Consider the following 20,301-nt stretch of genomic DNA (forward strand, 5'->3'; position numbering starts at 1 on the left):
GGGTGGAGAGGGTGGCATAGCAGTTGACATGAGCTTAATGGGGCAGGGGCTTTACAGGAAGACTGAGGAGCAATGGGAAACTGTGAAGAGGTGTACAGAAATGGAACGATGCTTGGGTTGATTCCATTTGTTTATACCCCACCTCATTCCAAAAAAAGGACTTGAGGTAGGGATTATTAGCGAGTGCTGTGACACTCTGCGGAATATAGCCTTCTGTCTTCTCTTGTGGACACTGTAAATTAAGTGGTAATATATATAAAAACTACTCTCTGGCCTAAAACAAGCAATTCAAAGAGTTCTTAATAGCTGCGTGTCTCTCCCTCCCGGTAGACCAGATGCTTAGGTGTGCTTCCCCCAAGCACCCCTGGGCCTGGCTCTCCAGTGATGGCTTGGACGCCTGGGCCACTGGCTGCGAAACTGCAGCCTGCTGAACCCTGCGGAGAGACAGAAGAGTGCCACCCAGAGGAAGAAGACAGAGGTACACACCTGGAAACCAGACAGGCCTCAGCCTGGTTTCCCTTCTGCTCCCCTCTGCCTGGTGACTCCCCGCTCTCTGCCTCCTTGCACCACCTATCAAAGTGCGGAGCTGCCTTTGCTGACTTCACAGGAGTGTCCTGACGATAATAGTGTCAGGGTTGTGTTTAGAGCTCATTGGAATATGTGTTGTATAAATCCAAGCAACTTTTCTTGCTCCATAATGCCATTCAACACAACATTTTCAGAAACCTCACTGTCAGGTTTTCCACCCCACAAAGTTGTGACTTGTTACGGAGAGCCAGGAAGCCCTCCTGGCCTTAGCCACGTTCATTGGTTACTTTTCTGTTCATCTGAGTAGCCAGCGGCCTCTCCCCAGCAGCTGCAGGTGAGATTCTCCTTCACCTGATCGCAGGATGGCACCAGCATCGCCACCCCATCCCTGAAGCCAAGCGTCTTAGCGTCCAGGGCATGGTTTCTCCTATTCCCGTGTCCTTCAGCCGACAGGGAGTGCGTGCCTCCAGGGTGGGTGATGCCAGGGAATCAATCATATGCTAAGATCTTGATATGTTGGTTAAACAGCTGATTCGTAGAAGCTGTTGATTTTGGCTTGTGGCAGGGGCTTGTTTTAGCACAAAATTGTCTCCCGGGTGCTTCACCAGAAGGCACAGCTAAGGCCAGAGACGTGAGAGTAGGCGCATAAATTATGTCGGCTTAGCAGACCTGTGTGGTCAGGCGGTCACCTCACAATCCGTGCAGTAGTCGACACTGATGGTCACCGTGACACCTGTAGGGAGCCAGGCTTCCCCGGTAGCTCAGATTCTCCAACGTCCTAGGTGGAGTTTGGAGTTTGAGCTTTAATGACCTCCTGTTGGCAAGCCCTCTGCCGTCACTAGGGCCTGGGAGACTCCGGCAGGGCAGTGCTGCCATCCCTTTAAGAACTGTGCTTCCGGGTTTCCCAGGAAGCATGGGGGCTGTGGTCAGCAGAGCATGGGTGTAAATGCAGTGCCCTGCCAAGTCCCCCTCATAGATGGGCACAGGACTCCTGCACTCGGGAGGGAGGTGGGCAGAGACTGAGAATCACTGCCATTGGGAAAGAATGAGCCACCCGAGTTTAGGCCCTTTGTGCGTTTCCAAACGGTGGGGGATGGTCCATGGTGAGGAACGATTAGCTCTAGCTTGGGCCCTGGAGAGAGGAGACCATGGATGACTAGTGCTCTGTTGGGAGTGGAAAACTAAAACTAGAGTGAGTGGGGATGGTCTCAGGAGGATGTGGCTGCCAGACCAGGTCTGTGATCAAAAGCAGTATCGGGACAGGCTGGGGTCAGACACAGGTCAGCACAGCAGAAAACATATTGTGTAAGAAGAGATGAGCCCAACGGTCGAGCCTGAGGGGAACCTGGAGGGTAGTGTGGGCTTGAGGTTGGCATGAGCACAAGGCCTGGACACTAGGCTGGCCTCTTACTGAGAACAACCTTTGGGAACAGAGGTGTTTGAAGTCCCAGGCTACCTTAGTCCCTGAATCTGACAGATCCTACAGGAAGTAGTCAGAGGGAGACCATCTAACTATTTAGAAAGGGCCTTTGGAGCCCCAGAATAGGATTCAAGACTGAAAGACTATAAACATCAATAAATCATTTGCCTAAAGAACAAATTACAAAGTGGCTGCTGATAGGCATAATGGAGGCAGCAAATGGGATCATTAGGCCTACGATGATGTTTTTAAAGGAAAATTAATCAGCTGCCAGCATTTAAAATCAAGAACTTTTAACCTGAAAACCTCAATTACTGGCTTCTCTGGTGAAATCACAATGTCTGGGCATACGTGTGTACGTCAGATGAAGATGACTGGCTGCTGTCCCATTAATACTGGGGCTCTCTGGTTTGCCGCAGTGCTCAGCCTTCCCTGCTCTATCTCATGTATGACCCACTTCGCTCATTTACAGTACTCGCCTGGCTCTTACAGTTCCTTGAGTTCATTATCCCCATCATAATGTAATTGTAAAACCACCGTTTTCTAAAAGATGGAATTCTCTCCTTCCATGAATTAGAACAGCACAGTGCTCTTCAAAATTGCCTTTGCGATGGGGCCAATATGTTCTCTTGTACAACTTCACTGTGAATTGACAAATGGCCAGAGTCTACATCTAAACTGGTATAAATTCTGTTCAGTAGGAAGACTCCACTCACTCAAGTGTTATGGCAAAACCTGATTGCTCTAAAGGTCACTGAATGCTCACCATCTCCCAACCTGCTATAGCTGATCGGTAACAAATAATTTCATAGCCTCTATCAGCCCCCACATCACATTTTTTTTAAAGATTTTTTTTATTTTTTATTTATTCGAAAGAGATAGAGACAGCCAGCGAGAGAGGGAACACAAGCAGGGGGAGTGGGAGAGGAAGAAGCAGGCTCATAGCGGAGGAGCCTGATGTGGGGCTCGATCCCATAACGCCGGGATCACGCCCTGAGCCGAAGGCAGACGCTTAACCGCTGTGCCACCCAGGCGCCCCCCCCCACATCACATTTGAATAGCACTGTCAGAGTGAATTTTATTTTATTTTATTCTTTAAGGAGTATGGCTTCAAGTCTAGTAGGGAAAGGCAATGACTAGGACGTGAATTTGATGTTTCATTTAGTGTTTCTGCTTCAGCGTCCTTCATGAAAACAGATTGGTCTGTCACGTACTTAGCATTCTAGAATCACTGTGGGGAAAATATCTCTCAACTTCGTCTGTTTAAGCAAAATCTAAAGGAAACCAGTTTGCAGCAGGGAGGCAGGTTACATACTGTGGTTGTGGGATATTTGGCTTCTGCCACGTAGGATGAAAGCAATTGGCCAACTTGACTGTGGAGGAGACAGTGTTCATAACCTCTTGGGATAGAATAGTGACAGAAGTGGGAGGAAAGCAGGGTTCCGGTCTCCCATAGATGCGGTTTAATGGGGAGGGGGCACATCAGCTTCCACAGCTGCCAAATGAGGAGATGGATGACATTGTTTCAAAGGTCTACTCAAGGTGTACAGTTACCAGTCTGGGCTTTTCCTAAGAAAAGCCCATACTGACAGTGGGGAAATAGGGCATAAAGGACAGGGATTCTTTCTTAGGGTCTCCATTTTACAGCCGAGGCCACTTTGGCCCAGAGATGATACTCACCTCTCCCAACGTCACATGGCAAGTGGGTAGAACAGCAACTATGACAGTCGTGTTCTGGTACCTGTTGTTGAGAATCCCCTGCTACTGTGTCCTGGGAAATGACCCTGAACTGAAGATAGAAAGTGTTTAATGTTCTCCTCTGGGCTAAAGAAGCTCATCTCTCCAATACAGGGATGGTAGGGTCTCTTGGACTTCTAGGAAAGCACAAGCAACAACTCATTCTCAAGAACTCTGACTTCTGTTTTATTTGGGAAAGGCCAGACAGGTTAGGATCAGAGGACTGATTTTCTGGCACAGGTCTTTGAACTTTGCAAATCTCGGTCTTGTTCCACGGGACACTGTGATAGCTGTGTCATGAACCCATCTCCTTCTCAAACAAGATGTTCTCGAAATTCTCACTCTGTCCACTGACAGGGTCTTAGAAGTGATTATGTGATGACATCAGAAGCCTGTGCTTAAAAGTTTATTCTTGAAGGGTCTTGAAGTTACTGTCTTTTTTTTTATGGGGTTCTGAGACCATCCTTATTTGTTGAAAACAGTCTCTGGGTTGTAGATGATTATAGCGCCTTCAGAGAAGCATCACTGTAAAGCAGATAACAAACTGGAGGAGACAGACACTTATGGCTGAGATCAACTTATGGATAATTTTTGTAAGTAAAAATTTTGTGTGAGGGAATAACAATAGTGCAGCTACAGGTGAAATTTTTTTTTTAATGTCTTGTGTAAAAGAAGAAGACAAGGCAGGAAAAGATTTTTTGACCCAGTGTCTATAAAGTGTAATGATGTGACCCCTTTTCAAAAAAGTATGGAATAGGTCTTAGACTTAATGATTTTAGTAAAATCCCATTGGTGTATTAGAGTTGTGCAGAAAAAAAACTGAACCAATAGGATATATATATATCCTATATGTATGTGTGTATGTGTGTATATGATTGGTTCATGCAGTTATCTAGGCTGACAAGACCTAATTGTGTAAGGTAGGTCAACAGGCTAGAAAGTCTAGCCAGATTTCTGTGTTACCTTATGGCCAAATTCTTCTCCAAGAAACCTCAGTTTTTGCTCTTTAGACTTTCAGCTGATTGTATGATGGTAATTTCCTTTTCTTATAGTCAGCTGATTGTAGATGTTAATCTCATCTGAAAAGTATCTGCACAGCAACATCTAGACTTGGATTTGGTCAAACGACTGGGCACCATGGCCTAGCAAAGCTGACACATAAAATTTAACCATTACTATAGGTAGGTTTGACGTGTATCCTTTGTCAGAAAGCACTGGCCTAGAAGATGCTGGATTGAAATTTTATAAGGAAGGTTGCAACCAAATATTTCGAAGTAATAACTGAAATGATGGCTGATGACACTATAGTTTCATTGCCTAAATCACCAGCACGACTCTGATAATTAGAAGCATCTCATGGACAGTAAAGCCATTGACAAGTCTCTAGAAACTTCCCATACAGTATAGAACATTTGAAACACTTATATTAATATTTTCTGTATTAATATTCAACCTAGGGAAGTCTGAGCACGTCCTTTGATTTGGGCATTTTCTGTGTGACTCATCAGTAGTGATAGGTCCAATAAATCTAATTATTTCTAGCACTTCTCTTTTTTATAATGTGAAAAAATAAATCTTTGATTTTTCAGGGGCCCTGTGAGAAATTAATTTAAAACCAAAGACAGTTTTAAGTGCAAAAGATACTGCGAAGTATTATTTTATTTCAATTTTCATTTAAGATTGTATTTTGGGAATGCTAAAATCAAATGTCACGTGGACATTTGCACGCTTAAGGTAGAATCATGAGGGCCTGAGAACATGAATGGCTGTAGCTTGGCTTTCTACTAATTCAGTGGCAAGACAATACTTAATATAGAAAAGTCCTTAACACTTTAGAAACGCAGAACTATTGTTTCTTTTATTTTAAAGAGAATAATCAAAGGCATGTTGAAGTCAAAACAAAGGTATATTCTGGCGAAATACGGAATCTCTTCTACTTGGGCAGATTATATATAAAGTAACATGGTAGGGTGAAATATGGTTTTCTAAAATACTCAGGAATGTTACTCTCTATCTTGCAAATGGGACTTTGTAGATGTAAATTAAAGATAGTGAGGTGGGAAGATTATCCTGGATAATTGTGGTTGGCCCTAGAAATCAAAGTGCCCTTATAAGAAGGAAGCAAATGGAAATTTGAATACAAAAGCAAAAGGCAATGTGACAACTGAAGCAAGACACAACGCTATTGGCTTTGAAGATAGATGAAGCCATGAGTCAAGGAATGCAAATAATTCAGCTCTAGAAGCTGGAGAAGGCAAGGAAATGGATTCTACCCTAGAGAGATTTTAGAGGTTACAGAACCCTGTCCACACCTTGATTTTAGCCTGGTGAAACTGATTTCAATTTATGACCTAAGAGAGAACAAATGTGCATTGTTTTAAGCCACCAAGTTTGTGGCAATGTGTTACAGCAGCCATAGGAAGCTAATTCATGTGAAGAGTAATCTTGTATAACCTCTTATCAAGTGCTGACAAACACTCCAGGAAAACTTGGCCTTTTTCACAGAGAACAAACTAAACTCTGATGGCTTCAATGTAACATTTGATTCTGAAGGACCCAGAAGCTCTTTCTGAAAATCTTGTAAGCAAACCTGTCAGAACTGAACCAGTTTTATAACAAAATTAAAATACCACAGAAACACAAAGTTAGGGAAGAAAATTACAATTATTAAAAATTTGAATTAGAAAAACAAAATCAACGAAGTACTATCTGTACTTTGGATTCACCTAGAAGAAATAAGATGCTTCTGGGTATCAGCTGAGAATGAGGTACACTTCTGGGTCTATGAATTTTTACCTGGCTCTCACAGGTGAACCCACTGGGCATATCAATGTGACCTTCAAAAGAGAAGATATTTTCTGAGAGAGAGCGAGCAAGCATGCGTGTGGGGTTGGGAAGACCTGAGGGAGAGAAACTTAAGCAGGCTTCACAGAGCCTGACACAGGGCTTGATCTCACAACCCTGAGATCATGAACTGAGCTGAAATCAAGAGTTGGATGCTTAACTGACTGAGCCAACCAGGTGTCCCCAGAAGATACGTTCAAACAGTAAAATCATGACCCTTATACAGATATGAAATGAAAATGTTAAAAGTTTGTTTTAACTCATGAAGAGTTGGCAGATATTGTAACCAATTCAAAAGAGAATCCAAAGAACATAGAAATATTGATAATTAATGTTGAAATGTATAAATGGGGGAAAAACTGGTTTTATTTTGGACGCTACTGGACAGCATTCAGTATGTCTGTTGGTGACCAGCAGTTTACAAAGGGCTGTAAAAGAGCTCAAAGACAATGCAAGTCTGGAATCCGATAACCAGGAGTGGAGTGTCCTAACGACAGGGCCGTGTTTACCTTGAAACATTCATTTCCTGTTTTATGCTAGGCTATTAAAGTCACGTAGAAAACGTTCCCTCATACACAGGGTCCCATCAGCAGGGAGACCAGGTTTCTGTCATAGACGTTTCTAGGCCAGTCCTGATCAGGGCCCAGTGTCATCGGTGACATCACTATGTCAGAGTTGTCATAAAGGCAGTTCCCGGACCAGCGCAGGGCACAGTGGGCAGGAGGGAGCTCTGGCGTCTCGACAGACCCAGACTGCTGGGACCGTCAGGGTGGGCTGATCAGGGGCCAAACCCAGCTACCATCATGTCTGGAAGGAGAAGCCACTGGCGCTCTCACCGACATAAGAGGCACGGTCTGTCCCGCTCCATGAGAGCCAAGCTCCAGTTCCCGGTTAGCCGCGTGGACCGCCTCCTGCGGGAGGGTTGCTATGCCCAGCGCCTGAGCTCATCCACACCGGTCTTCCTCACTGGCGTTCTCGAGTACCTGACGGCCAACATCCTGGAGCTGGCGGGCCAGGAGGCCCGCAACCACCACAAGATGCGCATCACCCCGGAGCACGTGCAGAGGGCCCTGGTGAACAACCAGCACCTGAGCTGCCTCTTTGAAGACATCACCTCCCTGCCGGCCAAAGGGGCGCCCCGGCTCAGGAAGTGCTGAGGCCCGGGGACCAGAGCCCACAGCCTCCTCTAGGCCCCAGCGCCGCGCACAGATGAGGGAGGCCTGCTCTTCTGAGAGCGCAAGCCATTAAAGGATTTAAATCCGGTGCCGTGCTTCTGACGGGTGTCTCTTTCTGTCCTTCTGAGCGGGAGGTGTCCGAGACATCCAGGAGGAGATCTCCCATGGGGAGTGGAGGGTGGAAGGAGGGGCAGTCGGTGTGGGATGGTGGAGTCGACTATTTCAGGGAGCAGTTTACTGGGGACAGTGTTTGCCGAGTGAGGGTGTGCGTAGCCCTAGAGGGAGTAGCTGGTTGTGGGGGAACGACTTCCTCACTGCCTCTGAGCAAGTCAAGGCCTGGGAGGCCAGGAGGTTGGCTGGGGGCCGGGTACTCCCGGGCATGTTGAATTCCCAGAATGATGGCAGGGACTGGGATGGGGCTGAAGACCAAGACTGAGGTGCTGAAGGCTTTGTTCATGATAGGGAAACGTGTGGAAGTCAGGAGGAGATGGCAGTGGGGGTGGGTGGAGAAGGTGGCATAGCAGTTGACATGAGCTTAATGGGGCAGGGGCTTTACAGGAAGACTGAGGAGCGATGGGAAACCGTGAAGAGGTGTACAGAGAAGGAACTATGCTCAGGTTGATTTCATTCGTTTATACCCCCGCCTCATTCCAACCGAAACAGGACTTGAGGTAGGGATTATTAGCTAGTGCTGTGACACTCTGTGGAGTATATCCTTATGTCCTCTCTTGTGGGCACTGGTAAATAGTAACATCAAAGGTATTAACTGGCCTACGACATGCAATTCTAGAAGTTTTTAATAGTTATTAATAGATGTATGTATGTATGTATGTATGTATGTATTTGAGAGGAAGGGGAGGGATGGGCAAAGGGAGAGGGCGAGAGAGAATCTTAAGCAGGTTCCACACCCAGTGCAGAACTTGACTCGGGGCTCAATCTCAGAACACTGAGATCGTGACCTGAGTCAAAATCAAGAGTCAGATGCTTAAACGACTGAGCCACCCAGGTGCTCCCTAACAGATTTATTTATAAATGTACTGCATTATAAACACATTTATTAGTCTCATTCTCAGATGAAACACCGAATCTGTCTATGGTCTTATATTTGATGGAGCGACCTAGAGTTATCCGTGGCCGAGTGCATGTTTGGAGAGCTCTAAGTATGTTCTGTGTAAGTTCTGTCCCAAGTGGTGGACTCAAGTACATAGATTCTTAGAAACACTCTTGTGCTGTTGTAGGTTAGAAATACTTGTCACATCAAGTGTTCTGACAGTCTGTCCCCTTCCTGTGACGGTTAACATTTAACATTTTCTTCTGTTCATCATGTCCTCAAGGGCCCCTCCCTTCTGTCGCCCCCTGGCCCATCATAGAGGACTGCTCAGAGGTTGCCCAGGCGACTTCAACAATGGGATCAGAGAAACTGGGTTGGCCATCCCAGTTCACCACTTTCTGGCCATGGGATCTTGGACAGTCCTCTCTCCAATCTTTGATTTTCACAAGGATGGAGTGATTGTGTGGCTGTGAGCTGCTGCAGAACACGGTGCCCGGCACAGAGTGCATCCTTCGTGAGCAGCTGCGTGTCTCTCCCTCCCAGTAGACCAGATGCTTAGGTGTGCTTCCCCACGTGCCCCTGGGCCTGGCTTTCCCGTGATGGCTGGATGCCTGGGCCACTGGCTGCGAAATCGCAGCCTGCTGAACCCTGTGGAGAGACAGAAGAGTGCCACCCAGAGGAAGAAGCCAGAGGAAACCAGACAGGCCTCAGCCTGGTTTCCCCTCTGCTCCCCTCTGCCTGGTGACTCCCCTTCCCTCTGCCTCCTTCCATGTGTGTCTAAGCAGAAAGACCCAACTTGGCTTTTCACTAATTCACAGAAGTATCCTGAGAATAATAGTATGGAGGTTGTGTTTAGAGCTTGTTGGAATATGTGTTTGTATAAATCCAAGAAACCTTTCTTGACACATACTGCCCCTTCAAATATTTACAGAAACATTGTCAAGATGTCCACCCCACAAATTTTCAGAATTCATTACTCTCTCTTTTAGTAATACAGTGATAGTCATCTGAGGGGGGCTCAAGGAGCTACCACAGGCAGCCGTGGCGCCTCTAGCAGCTTTTCTCTCTGCCAGCATCCTCTCCTTCTCTTTGGCCAGGTACTTCCTGGCATTATACTGGGCACTCAGGTTGTGACAGTGGTCCTGGTAGGCCTTGGCCACCTGTGTGAACTCCTCTAGCTCCTTGGTAATTTGTTATAGAGAGCCATGAAGCCCTCCTAGCCTTAGCCAAGTTCAGTTCTTACTCTCCTCTTCATGTGAGTTGGCAAGCAGCCCTCTCCCCAGCAACTGGAGGTGGAGATTCACCAGGTTCTGGTCTCCTCTAAGTGTCATTTAGTTGGGGGCACATCATCTTCCATGACCATAAAATTTGGAGGTTGGACAAAATTACTTTAAAGGTCTGCTTGAGGTATATGTACAGTTACCAGTCTATGAGCTTTTCCTAAGAAAAATTCTGTACTAACAGTAAGTGGGGCACAGAAGACAGAGTTTTTCTAGGGTCTCCATTTCGTATTGGAGGCCAGTTTGGCGCCAAGATGGTAATCGGCTCTCCCAACATCACATTGAGAAGGAGAGCTTGTCTCTCTTACCTGTTGAGGTTCTTTCCTCTCCGATATCCTGAGAAACAGGCCTTTAGGCAGAAAGTGTTTCATGTTCTCCTCTGGGAAAGAGAAGCTAAACTCTTCAGTACTGATCTTAGTGTCTCTTGGAGCTAGGAAAGCACTATCAACAACTCCGTTGTGTTTTATTTGGGAAATCTGATAGGTTAGGATAAAGGGATTGGTTTCATACTTTGATTTTATCTTTGTACTTTGCAAACGTAGATCTTGTTCTGCTGTATCTTACGTGGACCAGTGTCATGAACACTTCTGCTTCTCAGTTAACTTGTTCTCAGAATTCGGAGTCTGTCCACTGTGGTCTTACAGGTGGTTATGTGATGATGACAGAAGCCTGTACTCAAGAGCCTCTTCTTGGAAATACCTGTCCTCTTCCTGGGGATTCTCAGACAGTCCTTTGTTGAAAACAAGATCCCTGTCCCATAGCTGATTGCGTGGCCCTGGGGCAACCATCAGAGTTAAACAAAAAACTACCCAGAGGAGACAGACATTTATGACTGTGGTTAACTTATTACTGATAATTTTCTTAATTGAAAACTTTTGTGGGAGGGCATAAGAATAATGCAAATGAAGGTGATTACTTTTTTTCTGATATGCAAAAGAAGATAATAAAGCCAATTAAAAAAATGAGTTTTGGACAAAAGGTCTACTAACCTAATGATTAAGACTATTTTGTAAAAAGTCTGGAGCGGGTTCTGAACATCTGTATTTTAATTAAAATCTCTAGGGATAAGTTTTATATACATCCTCAGTTTGAAAGCACTGACCTAGAAGATGCTGGTTGCAAATTAAATTAGTAAGATTGCAATCAAACATTTAAAAATAACTGAAATTACACTGACAACACTGTCATATTGTTACCTTAATATCATCAGGGAAAGTACCACCAGGACTCCAGTAAGTAGAATCAATGGACAGTGAGAGTACTGACAAATCTCTAGGAACTTCCTATATATGCTACAATTTCTAAAATATTTATGTTAATGTTATCCCTATTCAAATTTAACCTAGAGAAAGTTGATCACCTCTTTTGAGAATTTTTTTCCCATGCAACTCATAAACAGTATATCAAATAAACGTCATAATTCTACCACCTCTCTTTTTACAAGGTGACAGAATTTTGTGACTTTCAGGGCCTTGTGGGAAATCTCAAAGAGAGTTTTAAGTGCAAAATATCCTTTGAAGTATTATGTTATTTCATTTTTCATTTAGGATTCATTTTGGAGGAGGAAAAAATAAAATTGCCAGGACATTTGTGCACTTAAGATAGGTTTATGGAAGTTTCAGAACGTGAATGGTTGTAGCTCGGCTACCTGTTACTTAAAGTGGCAGTGTAATAACCATTCCAAAGTTATGTAACTTCTATTATTTCTTTTAATTTAAAGAGAATAATCAGGGTCATGATGAAGTCAGAGCAAATGGTAGAAAGCTTTTCTTTTGAAGTATAAAATCTCTGCTTTTTTTTAAAGGCAGATTCCAAAGAAGATAGTTCAGAGAAACTGATTTTGAACTTCTGACTTCCAGACTGTAAGCAAATAAATGTATGTGTTTTCAAAGGCACAAAGGTTTTAGTAATTTTTTGGAGCAGTCATAGGAAACTCATACAGCAATCTCTTAGTAAGAGCGCATCCATACTCTCAACAAAACTTAAGTTTTTCTTACTGAAAGCAAATAAAATTCTCTGATTAAGTTAATATCCAATATAATATTTGATATTAAAGTAACCACAATCGCTTTTTGAAAATCTTATAAACTTGTGAAAATTGAGTCCAGTTTGGAAAAATGTAGCACAAATTTGTGTTCCTTTTCAAATTCTCTCTTTGCGACCTTTCTGCAGCTTTCTGTCAATGCTCACTTTTGTATTTCAGCATCTTCATTCCAATTCCAGAACAGAAAGCCATTTTACTTTAGAACAGCAATACACGATGAGCTATAATGTATCCAAAATAAAACAGACTGAGATAGGAGATCAGAAAATTAAAACTAGAGAAACAGAGTCAACATCATTGCATTAGTGCTTTGGATTCACCTGAACCACCAAGAAAAGACATGCCTAGGCTTAAACTCTGCATGAGGTATTACTCCTCTGGTAATGAAATTTAACTAGCTCTGGTAGGTTAATGTATTGGGAACTTCTGTTTGACCTCTAAGATGATTAGAAGGTAGTTTTTAGGACAAGATAAAATCATGACATTTATACAGAAATGAAATGATCGTGTTAAAAGGTTTCTGTTACCTCATGAGAGAACCAGCAGATGCTATACCCACTAACAAAGAAATACAAAGAACAGACGCAAGAATACTGTTCAGTAATATTGCCCAGAGTTTAGAGCCACATGCCCTAGGATGAAAGGGTTGAGCCACAGGCCAAGGGCATAGCTTCAAACCATAGAGGACTATTTTCAGGCCTTGAAACCTAATGGATCTTGCTGGTTGGATTGAGAGTAAATAACCTGTTTTCTAGTTTCACAAGTTTGCAAATGGAGAGGAACTTTGCCCCAAGATAGATTGTTCCAGAATCTCATTCACACCTGATTTAGGTAATGAGATTTTAGACTTTGAGTTGGTACTCTAATAGGTTGAGACTTTTGGGGTTGATGGGATATTTTGAATGTGGGATGGATATGAATCTCTAGGGGCCAGAGGGTAGACTCTTGTAGTCTGGATATCCAGGTTTTAATCCGTAAACTCGTGGATGTTACCTTATATGACAAAAGAACTTTTACAAATATGATTAAGTGAAGGATTTTGAGATGGGGAGAATATCTTGGAATATATGGATGGGTCCTAAATGCAATCACAAGTCCCCTTAAGAGGAAGCTAGAGGGCGATTCAGTACAGAAGAAGCAGCCATGGTGACCACTGAAGCAAGATGCTAGGCTTTTGACTCTGAAGATGATGGAAGGGGCCACAGACAAGGAATACATTCTCAGGTGTTGGAAAAGGCAAATAAATTCTCCCCTAGAGCCTGTGGCCCTGTCAACACCCAGAATTTAGCCCAGCAAAAGTGATTTCAAACTTCTGACCTCCAGAACTCTAAGATAATAAATGTGTGTTGCTTTAGGCCACCAAGATTGTGGTAACTTGTTACAGAAGCCAAAGGAAACTAATAGACCTCCCAAATAAGCTATATCCACTCAAATCAGCACTGCTTCTAAAGGACCCAAGCTAAGACACTAGGTGAAGATAAACGATACAGCAGCTAACTAATTTATCCCATCTCCACTGAAGTTGTGCCCCCACTACCTACCTTTCACATGATTCATATGATTATGTTTTGAGATAGGTTAAAATTGCACAAGACTTGTAAGATTGAACAGCAAACAGGTTTTTCATAACACTTAAATTTGGTCAAAAATGAATCCCTTGGGAGACTTTCACTCTCTGCTGGAGTAATTGGTACTGGACTAGCCCTTCTGCCATAAACGACCATAAAACTGGACAAAATATACGAGCTGGCTGTTTTGGGAGCATTGTACAACAGGCAGCACAGTGCTGTAATTCCAGAGAGAAAGAAAACCCACAAGGTAGCTCAACCATCCCTCCAGTTCTCTGCCTGGGGAAGACTTCCCACTGGCATATTTTGCTGGATTTCAGGCAGAACAACAGTGAAGTTGCTGGCCTGAGAAAGCAGGAATTTGAAGAATTCAATCAGTCAATTTGAATACAGTCAATTTGAAGGAGCTGGAATTTTCCAGACAAAGCATCACAGAAGAAAGAGCTATATAAAGGAAGGCCTTCAAAAGTCCATTTGGAGGTTTTCAAAGAGGTTTTGGCTGAGAACTGGGCTGCATGTTCACAGGGCTGGACTACCTAAGATGGGCCAGAGGGTACAGATTTGAGAAAGGACAGAGATATTACCAGTTGACCCATGCTGGGCAATGTTGGAGTTCCAAGAATAAGAGTGAAGAGAACTTGATAATACCTCACTAGTATCCTGGGCATCTAGCTGAGACACCAGAAGCCTTAGTAGTAAAGACCATGCCCTAAAGTAAAACCTGTAATAAATCCACCCTTAAAAATTACAAAACCCTTCAATTATAAGATATGGAGAGGAGATAGAATTTGGAGTCTGATACCTTAAAATTAATCAGGCTTGGGGAAGACCTTATGTTTTCTACATATCTACCTTAACAAAGCATAAAATCAAACCTGCTGAACTGCCTACTAGAACAAAAATCAATACTCTTCAGAGGAAGATAGCAAAACCCAGAATCCCCAAACATATCCACACTGTCCAGTGTACAATAAAAATTATTCACCATGCAAAGAAACAGGAAATGACCTATAGTCAAGAAAAAAAGAAGCCAAGATGCCCAGTTGTTGGACTTTTTAGACAATGACTTTAAACCAGTTATTCTGTGGTCAAAGAACTAAAGGAGAATATGTTCAAAGAATAAAAGGAAATACGGTCTTAATGAGCAAACAGGGAGGGAATTTCAGCAGGTAAATGGAAACTATAAATAACCAAATAAAAGCTTTAGGACCTAACTGGGAATTGGAATGGCTCACTTTTCCATACCCTTCCCAGGTTTTAGACCCCAGAAACAACTATGTCAGCTTCTGCACATCTGCCTGGTGTTTTTCTCACTTGCATATTAAAGTGCTTTTTAAATGCAAAAAAAAAAAAAAACCTTTAGAACCTAAAATTATAATAACCAAAATAAAAACACACTAGCTGGGCTCAACATCAGCTTGGAGGTGGCTGAAGAAAGAGAGTCAGTAGTGAACTTGAAGACAGATCAATAGGAGTTACCCAATCAGAAAAACAAAAACAAAAAAACACAGAACAAGACAGATATCTTTGAGAGTTTTATTTATGGTGCTGTATTAGCTTCTCCTGTATGACTCTTTGAACATAAGGAAATAATAACTCTCTTGGTACTTAAAGTTAGACACATCTTCTACTCAATTCCCTGGACTAAAAAGAAGCCTGTTATGATCGTATAAATGAATAATCAAGTTGGGAAAATAATCTTCCAGAATTTTTACTGACTCCAACTTAAGATGCAGTAGTTAAAAGCATTAAGAAAATTTCACTCGGGGGGATTGGGATAGGCCGGTGATGGGTATTAAGGAGGGTACATATTGCATGGTGCACTGGGTGTTATATGCAAATAAAGAATCATGGAACATTGTATCAAAAACTGGGGATGTACTGTATGATGACTAATATAACAAAATAAAAATTATTAAAAAAAGAAAATTTCACTCGTTAATCCACTGTTCAGCTGAGCAGCCACATCCTATTACAAAAAAATGAAAATAAAAATCCTACATACACAGTGCGGTGTCACAGTGAGACGCACGGACTGTGGTGCTGGAGTGCCTGGGTTTAACTTCTGGCTCTAACATTTCCTATTTGGGTAACTGTGGGCAAAATACCTAGTTTGTCCATCTCTAATATGGGGCTAGTACTAGTTCCTACTTAGTAAGTTTCGGAACTTATGGGAAACGATAGATGTAAAGCACTTGGCCTTGCACCTGGGACTTACGTGTTAGTTGTTATCATTAAGTATATGTTTTTCTCAGATCCTTTGAGAATAGAATTATCAAAAAGAACAGAATATTGAAAGAATGAATCACATTTAAAACATTAATTTTAAAAGTATCTCTTTCAAAAATCTTCCTAAATGTGCTTGAGAGGATGAAGCAGCTCTTACCTTTCCCCTGCTGATCAACGGAAACATTCCTTTCTGAAAGTGGAGATACTGCCTGCTTCTTGGAATAGCTGTCCACCACAGATAAACATTATTCTGTGCGCCTGGGTGTGTTCGGTGTGTAAATAGATTGTGGGAACACGGGAGGCTGGTTTTTCAAGTTCCTGCTCCTAGCACTCCCTGCGGGTCAAGTAGACCAGCGTTCTACAGGTGGTGTGTCTGAAAGAAAAGTGAGTCTACACAATGTTCTAGCCATCAGATTGAGGTAAGAATAATGTGTTTAGGGTCTTCAGCATGACATCTCCGTTCTCGATTTTTGTATTTTTTTGTGTTAGGGGGTTGGGATTTGCTTGTCAGGAAACGAATGGCTCCTTCCGCCGTTTGATATGAGATTTTACAATGAGAGGAAAGAGAGAGGAATATATACAGAAGGGACATTTTGGCTGTTGGGCTGCTATGTAAATTTGATGGCTTGAGGAAGGAAATCTAAATATCTTCTTGTTGTTAGCACTTAATTTAATCTACAAGTTGAAACACTTCACCCGATCCTACTGAAAAAAATGAGTGTCTCCAACGAGCAAATATATATCCTCGTGACATAAAGAAATCAGGTTCATAGCAAAAGCACTGTCATTTTGCCAAAACCTCTCACACCTCTCTATATGACATAGCAGTCCTTTTGTTCTGAGTTTCTTTCGTTTGTTAGAAAACTCACATGTTTTATTTAGCATTGTTGAATAACAGTCCTGTTCTTGATATGGTTAAATATCCACTGTGGTTATAAATTGAGTAGAAAGATTGCTAAAGCCTGAAATCCCTGGAATAATTTCAACATGAATGTGATGTTTTTAACACCATGAGGAGACGAGATACTGACTGAATATGAATATACACTAGAAAGATGCATCAGGTTTTTGAAAATTGCTCTTTAATATGGATTGTTTTAATTAGCAGTACTGTCTTTTTCATTTAGGGGAGAAATGCATTTTGCAACATAATATATCACACTCTGTACCTGGAGAAAAAAAGGAGTTATCTATTTCCAGCATTCAAAATTGTGAGTAGCAAATATTACTCGCATATGATAATGTATCTAAAAATACACCTTTAATCTTAGCCTCCTTAAAATGTCTTTTAAGCACAGGAATTTAGTTGGGTTTTTTTTTTTTGCTTTATAATAAGTTGCTTATATGATGTTTAGACAACAGCTTAAGCACAAGACTGTTATAATTTATACCCCATGACTTAGGTGCCTGAAGACATTCAGATGGACTCTAGAGAAATCCTTAAATCTATACATCCCAGTGTGTGTGTGTGTGTGTGTGTGTGTGTGTTTGTAACACACACACATTTACATATGGGGAGCTAATACTGGGGAAACAGATAAGGGAGACAGTGAGAAAATGTCTTTTTGTTGCCAAATCATATTTATTCCACGTGCTTATGATTTTCTGAAATTCTCTGCCACCCTGAGTTTGGGAATTAGCTTTGTGTTGCCATTTAGTTTATTCTAGTTCGATAATGTCTTCTAATAAGTTTAGGGAATAATGTTTCTACCTCTTTGTGTCCTGGAAGCACATTTAGTGTATTTGTTGAAGCTACTTTCTTACGCTTATTTAGGATGTTAAGGAAACGCAATTTTAATGTGCGAAATGAGCCGTTTGTTTTACTTCTCTGAGTTGCATTATACAATGGCATATGTTATGACTGTTTTGCCAGCATATGCAATAACTTAGCTAATCATCTTTGATACTTGCTATTTAGAATTTCCTTGTAACTATGTTTTTGTACGTCCCATATGCTGCTTGTGTATGTGCTCTCACTCTCACGCATTCACCCCCACACATACTTTCCCGCTTTTGGATGATTTCACAGGATTCTGTAATTTCTCTCCAACTTGGTGCCGTTCCCAGCCCTGTCTTTCTGCGGGTAGTGTCACTGGTTCCTCTAACGTCTGCTCACCGTGCTTTCTCCACGTCTTCCATCATGCCAAACCCACAGACTCCTAATTCTCCTGAACACAGCGGTCAGAAAAGGCGGTCCCATTGTTTCCATCACTTGTAGAGCTGGTGACTCGAGTGGCTACCTTAAGTTCTGGAAGATCATCCGGAAGTCAGGCAGACATCTTGGACAAAATCTGTTAAATACAGAGTATTCTGCAATAGGAAATTTTCTCGATCCAAGTGCTCTCCCGTTTCAGCAAAACCCGTCTCTGAGAGGTACTTACTAAAATCTGCCCCTTCTAGCCTTACTACCCATTTTCTCTCTTTTAAAACTCCACTTTCTTTCAATTTTCCTGTGATATGACATCTACCTTCATCACTTGATTGCCATAGTACTTCCAAGGGTCACTTGGGGGTGCTGTTAGGAAATCTAATGACATTCATTCATGTATTTATCCATTCGATAAATATTCGGTGACAGCTGCACATCAGACGCTGCTACGAAGTGAAGTTACAGTAGGCAGCCCTCGGGTCTGCCTTTACGTGCCTCTAGTCTTGTTAGGAAAGGTGCTAATTTCCCCAAGTAATTCATTTCAGTTACGATAAGTGCTACAAAGGATACTTTTCCAAATCCTCATTCTGTTTGACTATTTTGCTCTTCGTGACGTTCATGATCACTTCCTACTTCTTGAATTCTCCCTTCCTTGTCCCCCATGACTCTATATTGTCTATTCAACTACTTCTCTACCACTTTCCCTCTTGTCTCTTTCCCTTCTTTTCTCTTTACTTGTTCATTCCCCCAAAGGTTTATTATTTGGCCCATAATCTATTACTTCTTTTACCTTGCCTGTGATGTCTCAACGACCCATAGTCTTAAGTATCATAGTTAAAAATATCATTTCAAATAATGCCTATAAGATCGCCTTTTCCAGGTTTTTCCATCTACTGTGTGTTTTCACACTTGTAGGTCCAACTGTCACCTAATATTCATCACGGTTGTAGCCAAACTGTCTTTTATGTCCTCCTCTTTCCTCCATGTTTGTTTCTGGTGTCGATGATCTCCTGGTTTCTCACATTTGAAACCTTGGGGTCACTTTTGCTTCTGACTTTTCCTTTGCTTTCAATACCCAAACCATTACCAAGTCCTATCATTCTTTTTATGACAGTATGTTTAGAATCTATCCTCTTCCCTGTATCTTTTCTGTAATCTCTTTTTCTTTTATACTTTATTTTCTCATCCTCTCCTCCCTCAGTCTCAGAGCTACCTAGAACTCAGTGTCTGAGTCACATCCCACCTCTCCCAGAAAGTGAAACCTCATGCATATCTTGTTTGTCCAAACCCTGGGGGCAGAATTATGATTGTGATAGAAAGAACACAGGCTTTGGTAGCCAAAGATCCAGCTTTAAGTTCTGATTTTAACATCTAGTGCCTCCTGTGCATTTTCTCTCTCTGTGAGCCCCAGTGTCCTCGTACCCCTCTCACTCAGCGGTCACAGGGAACATATAGGCTCACAGAGGTGAAAAGATTTTCAGCTGTGAAGCACTCTAAATATGAAAGTAAGATTTGCTAATAGAAGACTAAGTTAGGGGCAGGGACCGAGGTTCTGGATCTTAAATACTGGGGCAGTAGAGTATAGGGATTGAGAGCCTGGACTCTGCAGCCAGACTACCTGAATTTGAACCCCAGCTCTACTACTTAACAGCTGTGGGAAATTGGGAAACTTAGTTCGCTTCTCTGTTCCTGAGTTTCCTCTTCTGTAAAATGAAGGTACCAATAATTTCTACTCAAAGGGGTGTTGTAGGATTGGAAGGGTTAATAGATGTACAATACTTAAAACCAGGGCCTGGGACATTGGAAGTGATCGCTAAGTGCAGAAGTGGTGGTGAGGGCCAGTGTGGCAGCACGTGGGTGCAAGGTGGGAATGATTTATTACAATGGAGTCACCATATGGGGATCAGGTACCACATCAAGGTTGGAAACAGAGCTGGAGAGGACACACTTATACCTGACTGAATCCCTCAAGACTCAGATAAAAAATGATCCTTCCAATTGGGGCAGAATTGAGCAACCGCACGTCAAGGAGTCATGCATATTCTGAGCAACCATTTGAGCTCCAAGGATGGGGATAATGGTCTTTCAGACACTTTAGGGGGAGGGTGTTAAAGAAAAAGGAATGGTAAATAGTTTGCCCTTTAGAGTCATGAAATATGTCAGCATTTCATGGAATCAAAATATCAGTATCCAAATGTCCAAATGTTAAGAAAGCAGGCTTAGCTATCCTCTGTATTCCAGAAATTTCTTTCTATAACAAGCATAGGCTTATAACA

The 20,301-nt window shown here is 42.4% G+C and overlaps 2 protein-coding genes across 2 annotated transcripts in view; both read left to right on the forward strand.

Moving 5' to 3' along the window:
- The window catches only part of SYTL5 (synaptotagmin like 5), a 305,352-nt gene that overhangs the window by 156,730 nt on the left and 128,321 nt on the right, over nt 1–20,301 (forward strand). The window lies entirely within an intron of this gene.
- Nucleotides 7,253–7,720, forward strand: LOC109490384 (histone H2A-Bbd type 1). The gene has a single exon (XM_019804833.2). The coding sequence runs from the start codon at nt 7,333–7,335 to the stop codon at nt 7,684–7,686; it is 354 nt and encodes a 117-aa protein (XP_019660392.2). The 5' UTR covers nt 7,253–7,332; the 3' UTR covers nt 7,687–7,720.

Source organism: Ailuropoda melanoleuca, chromosome X (genome assembly GCF_002007445.2).
Source record: "Ailuropoda melanoleuca isolate Jingjing chromosome X, ASM200744v2, whole genome shotgun sequence".
NCBI lineage: Eukaryota > Metazoa > Chordata > Mammalia > Carnivora > Ursidae > Ailuropoda > Ailuropoda melanoleuca.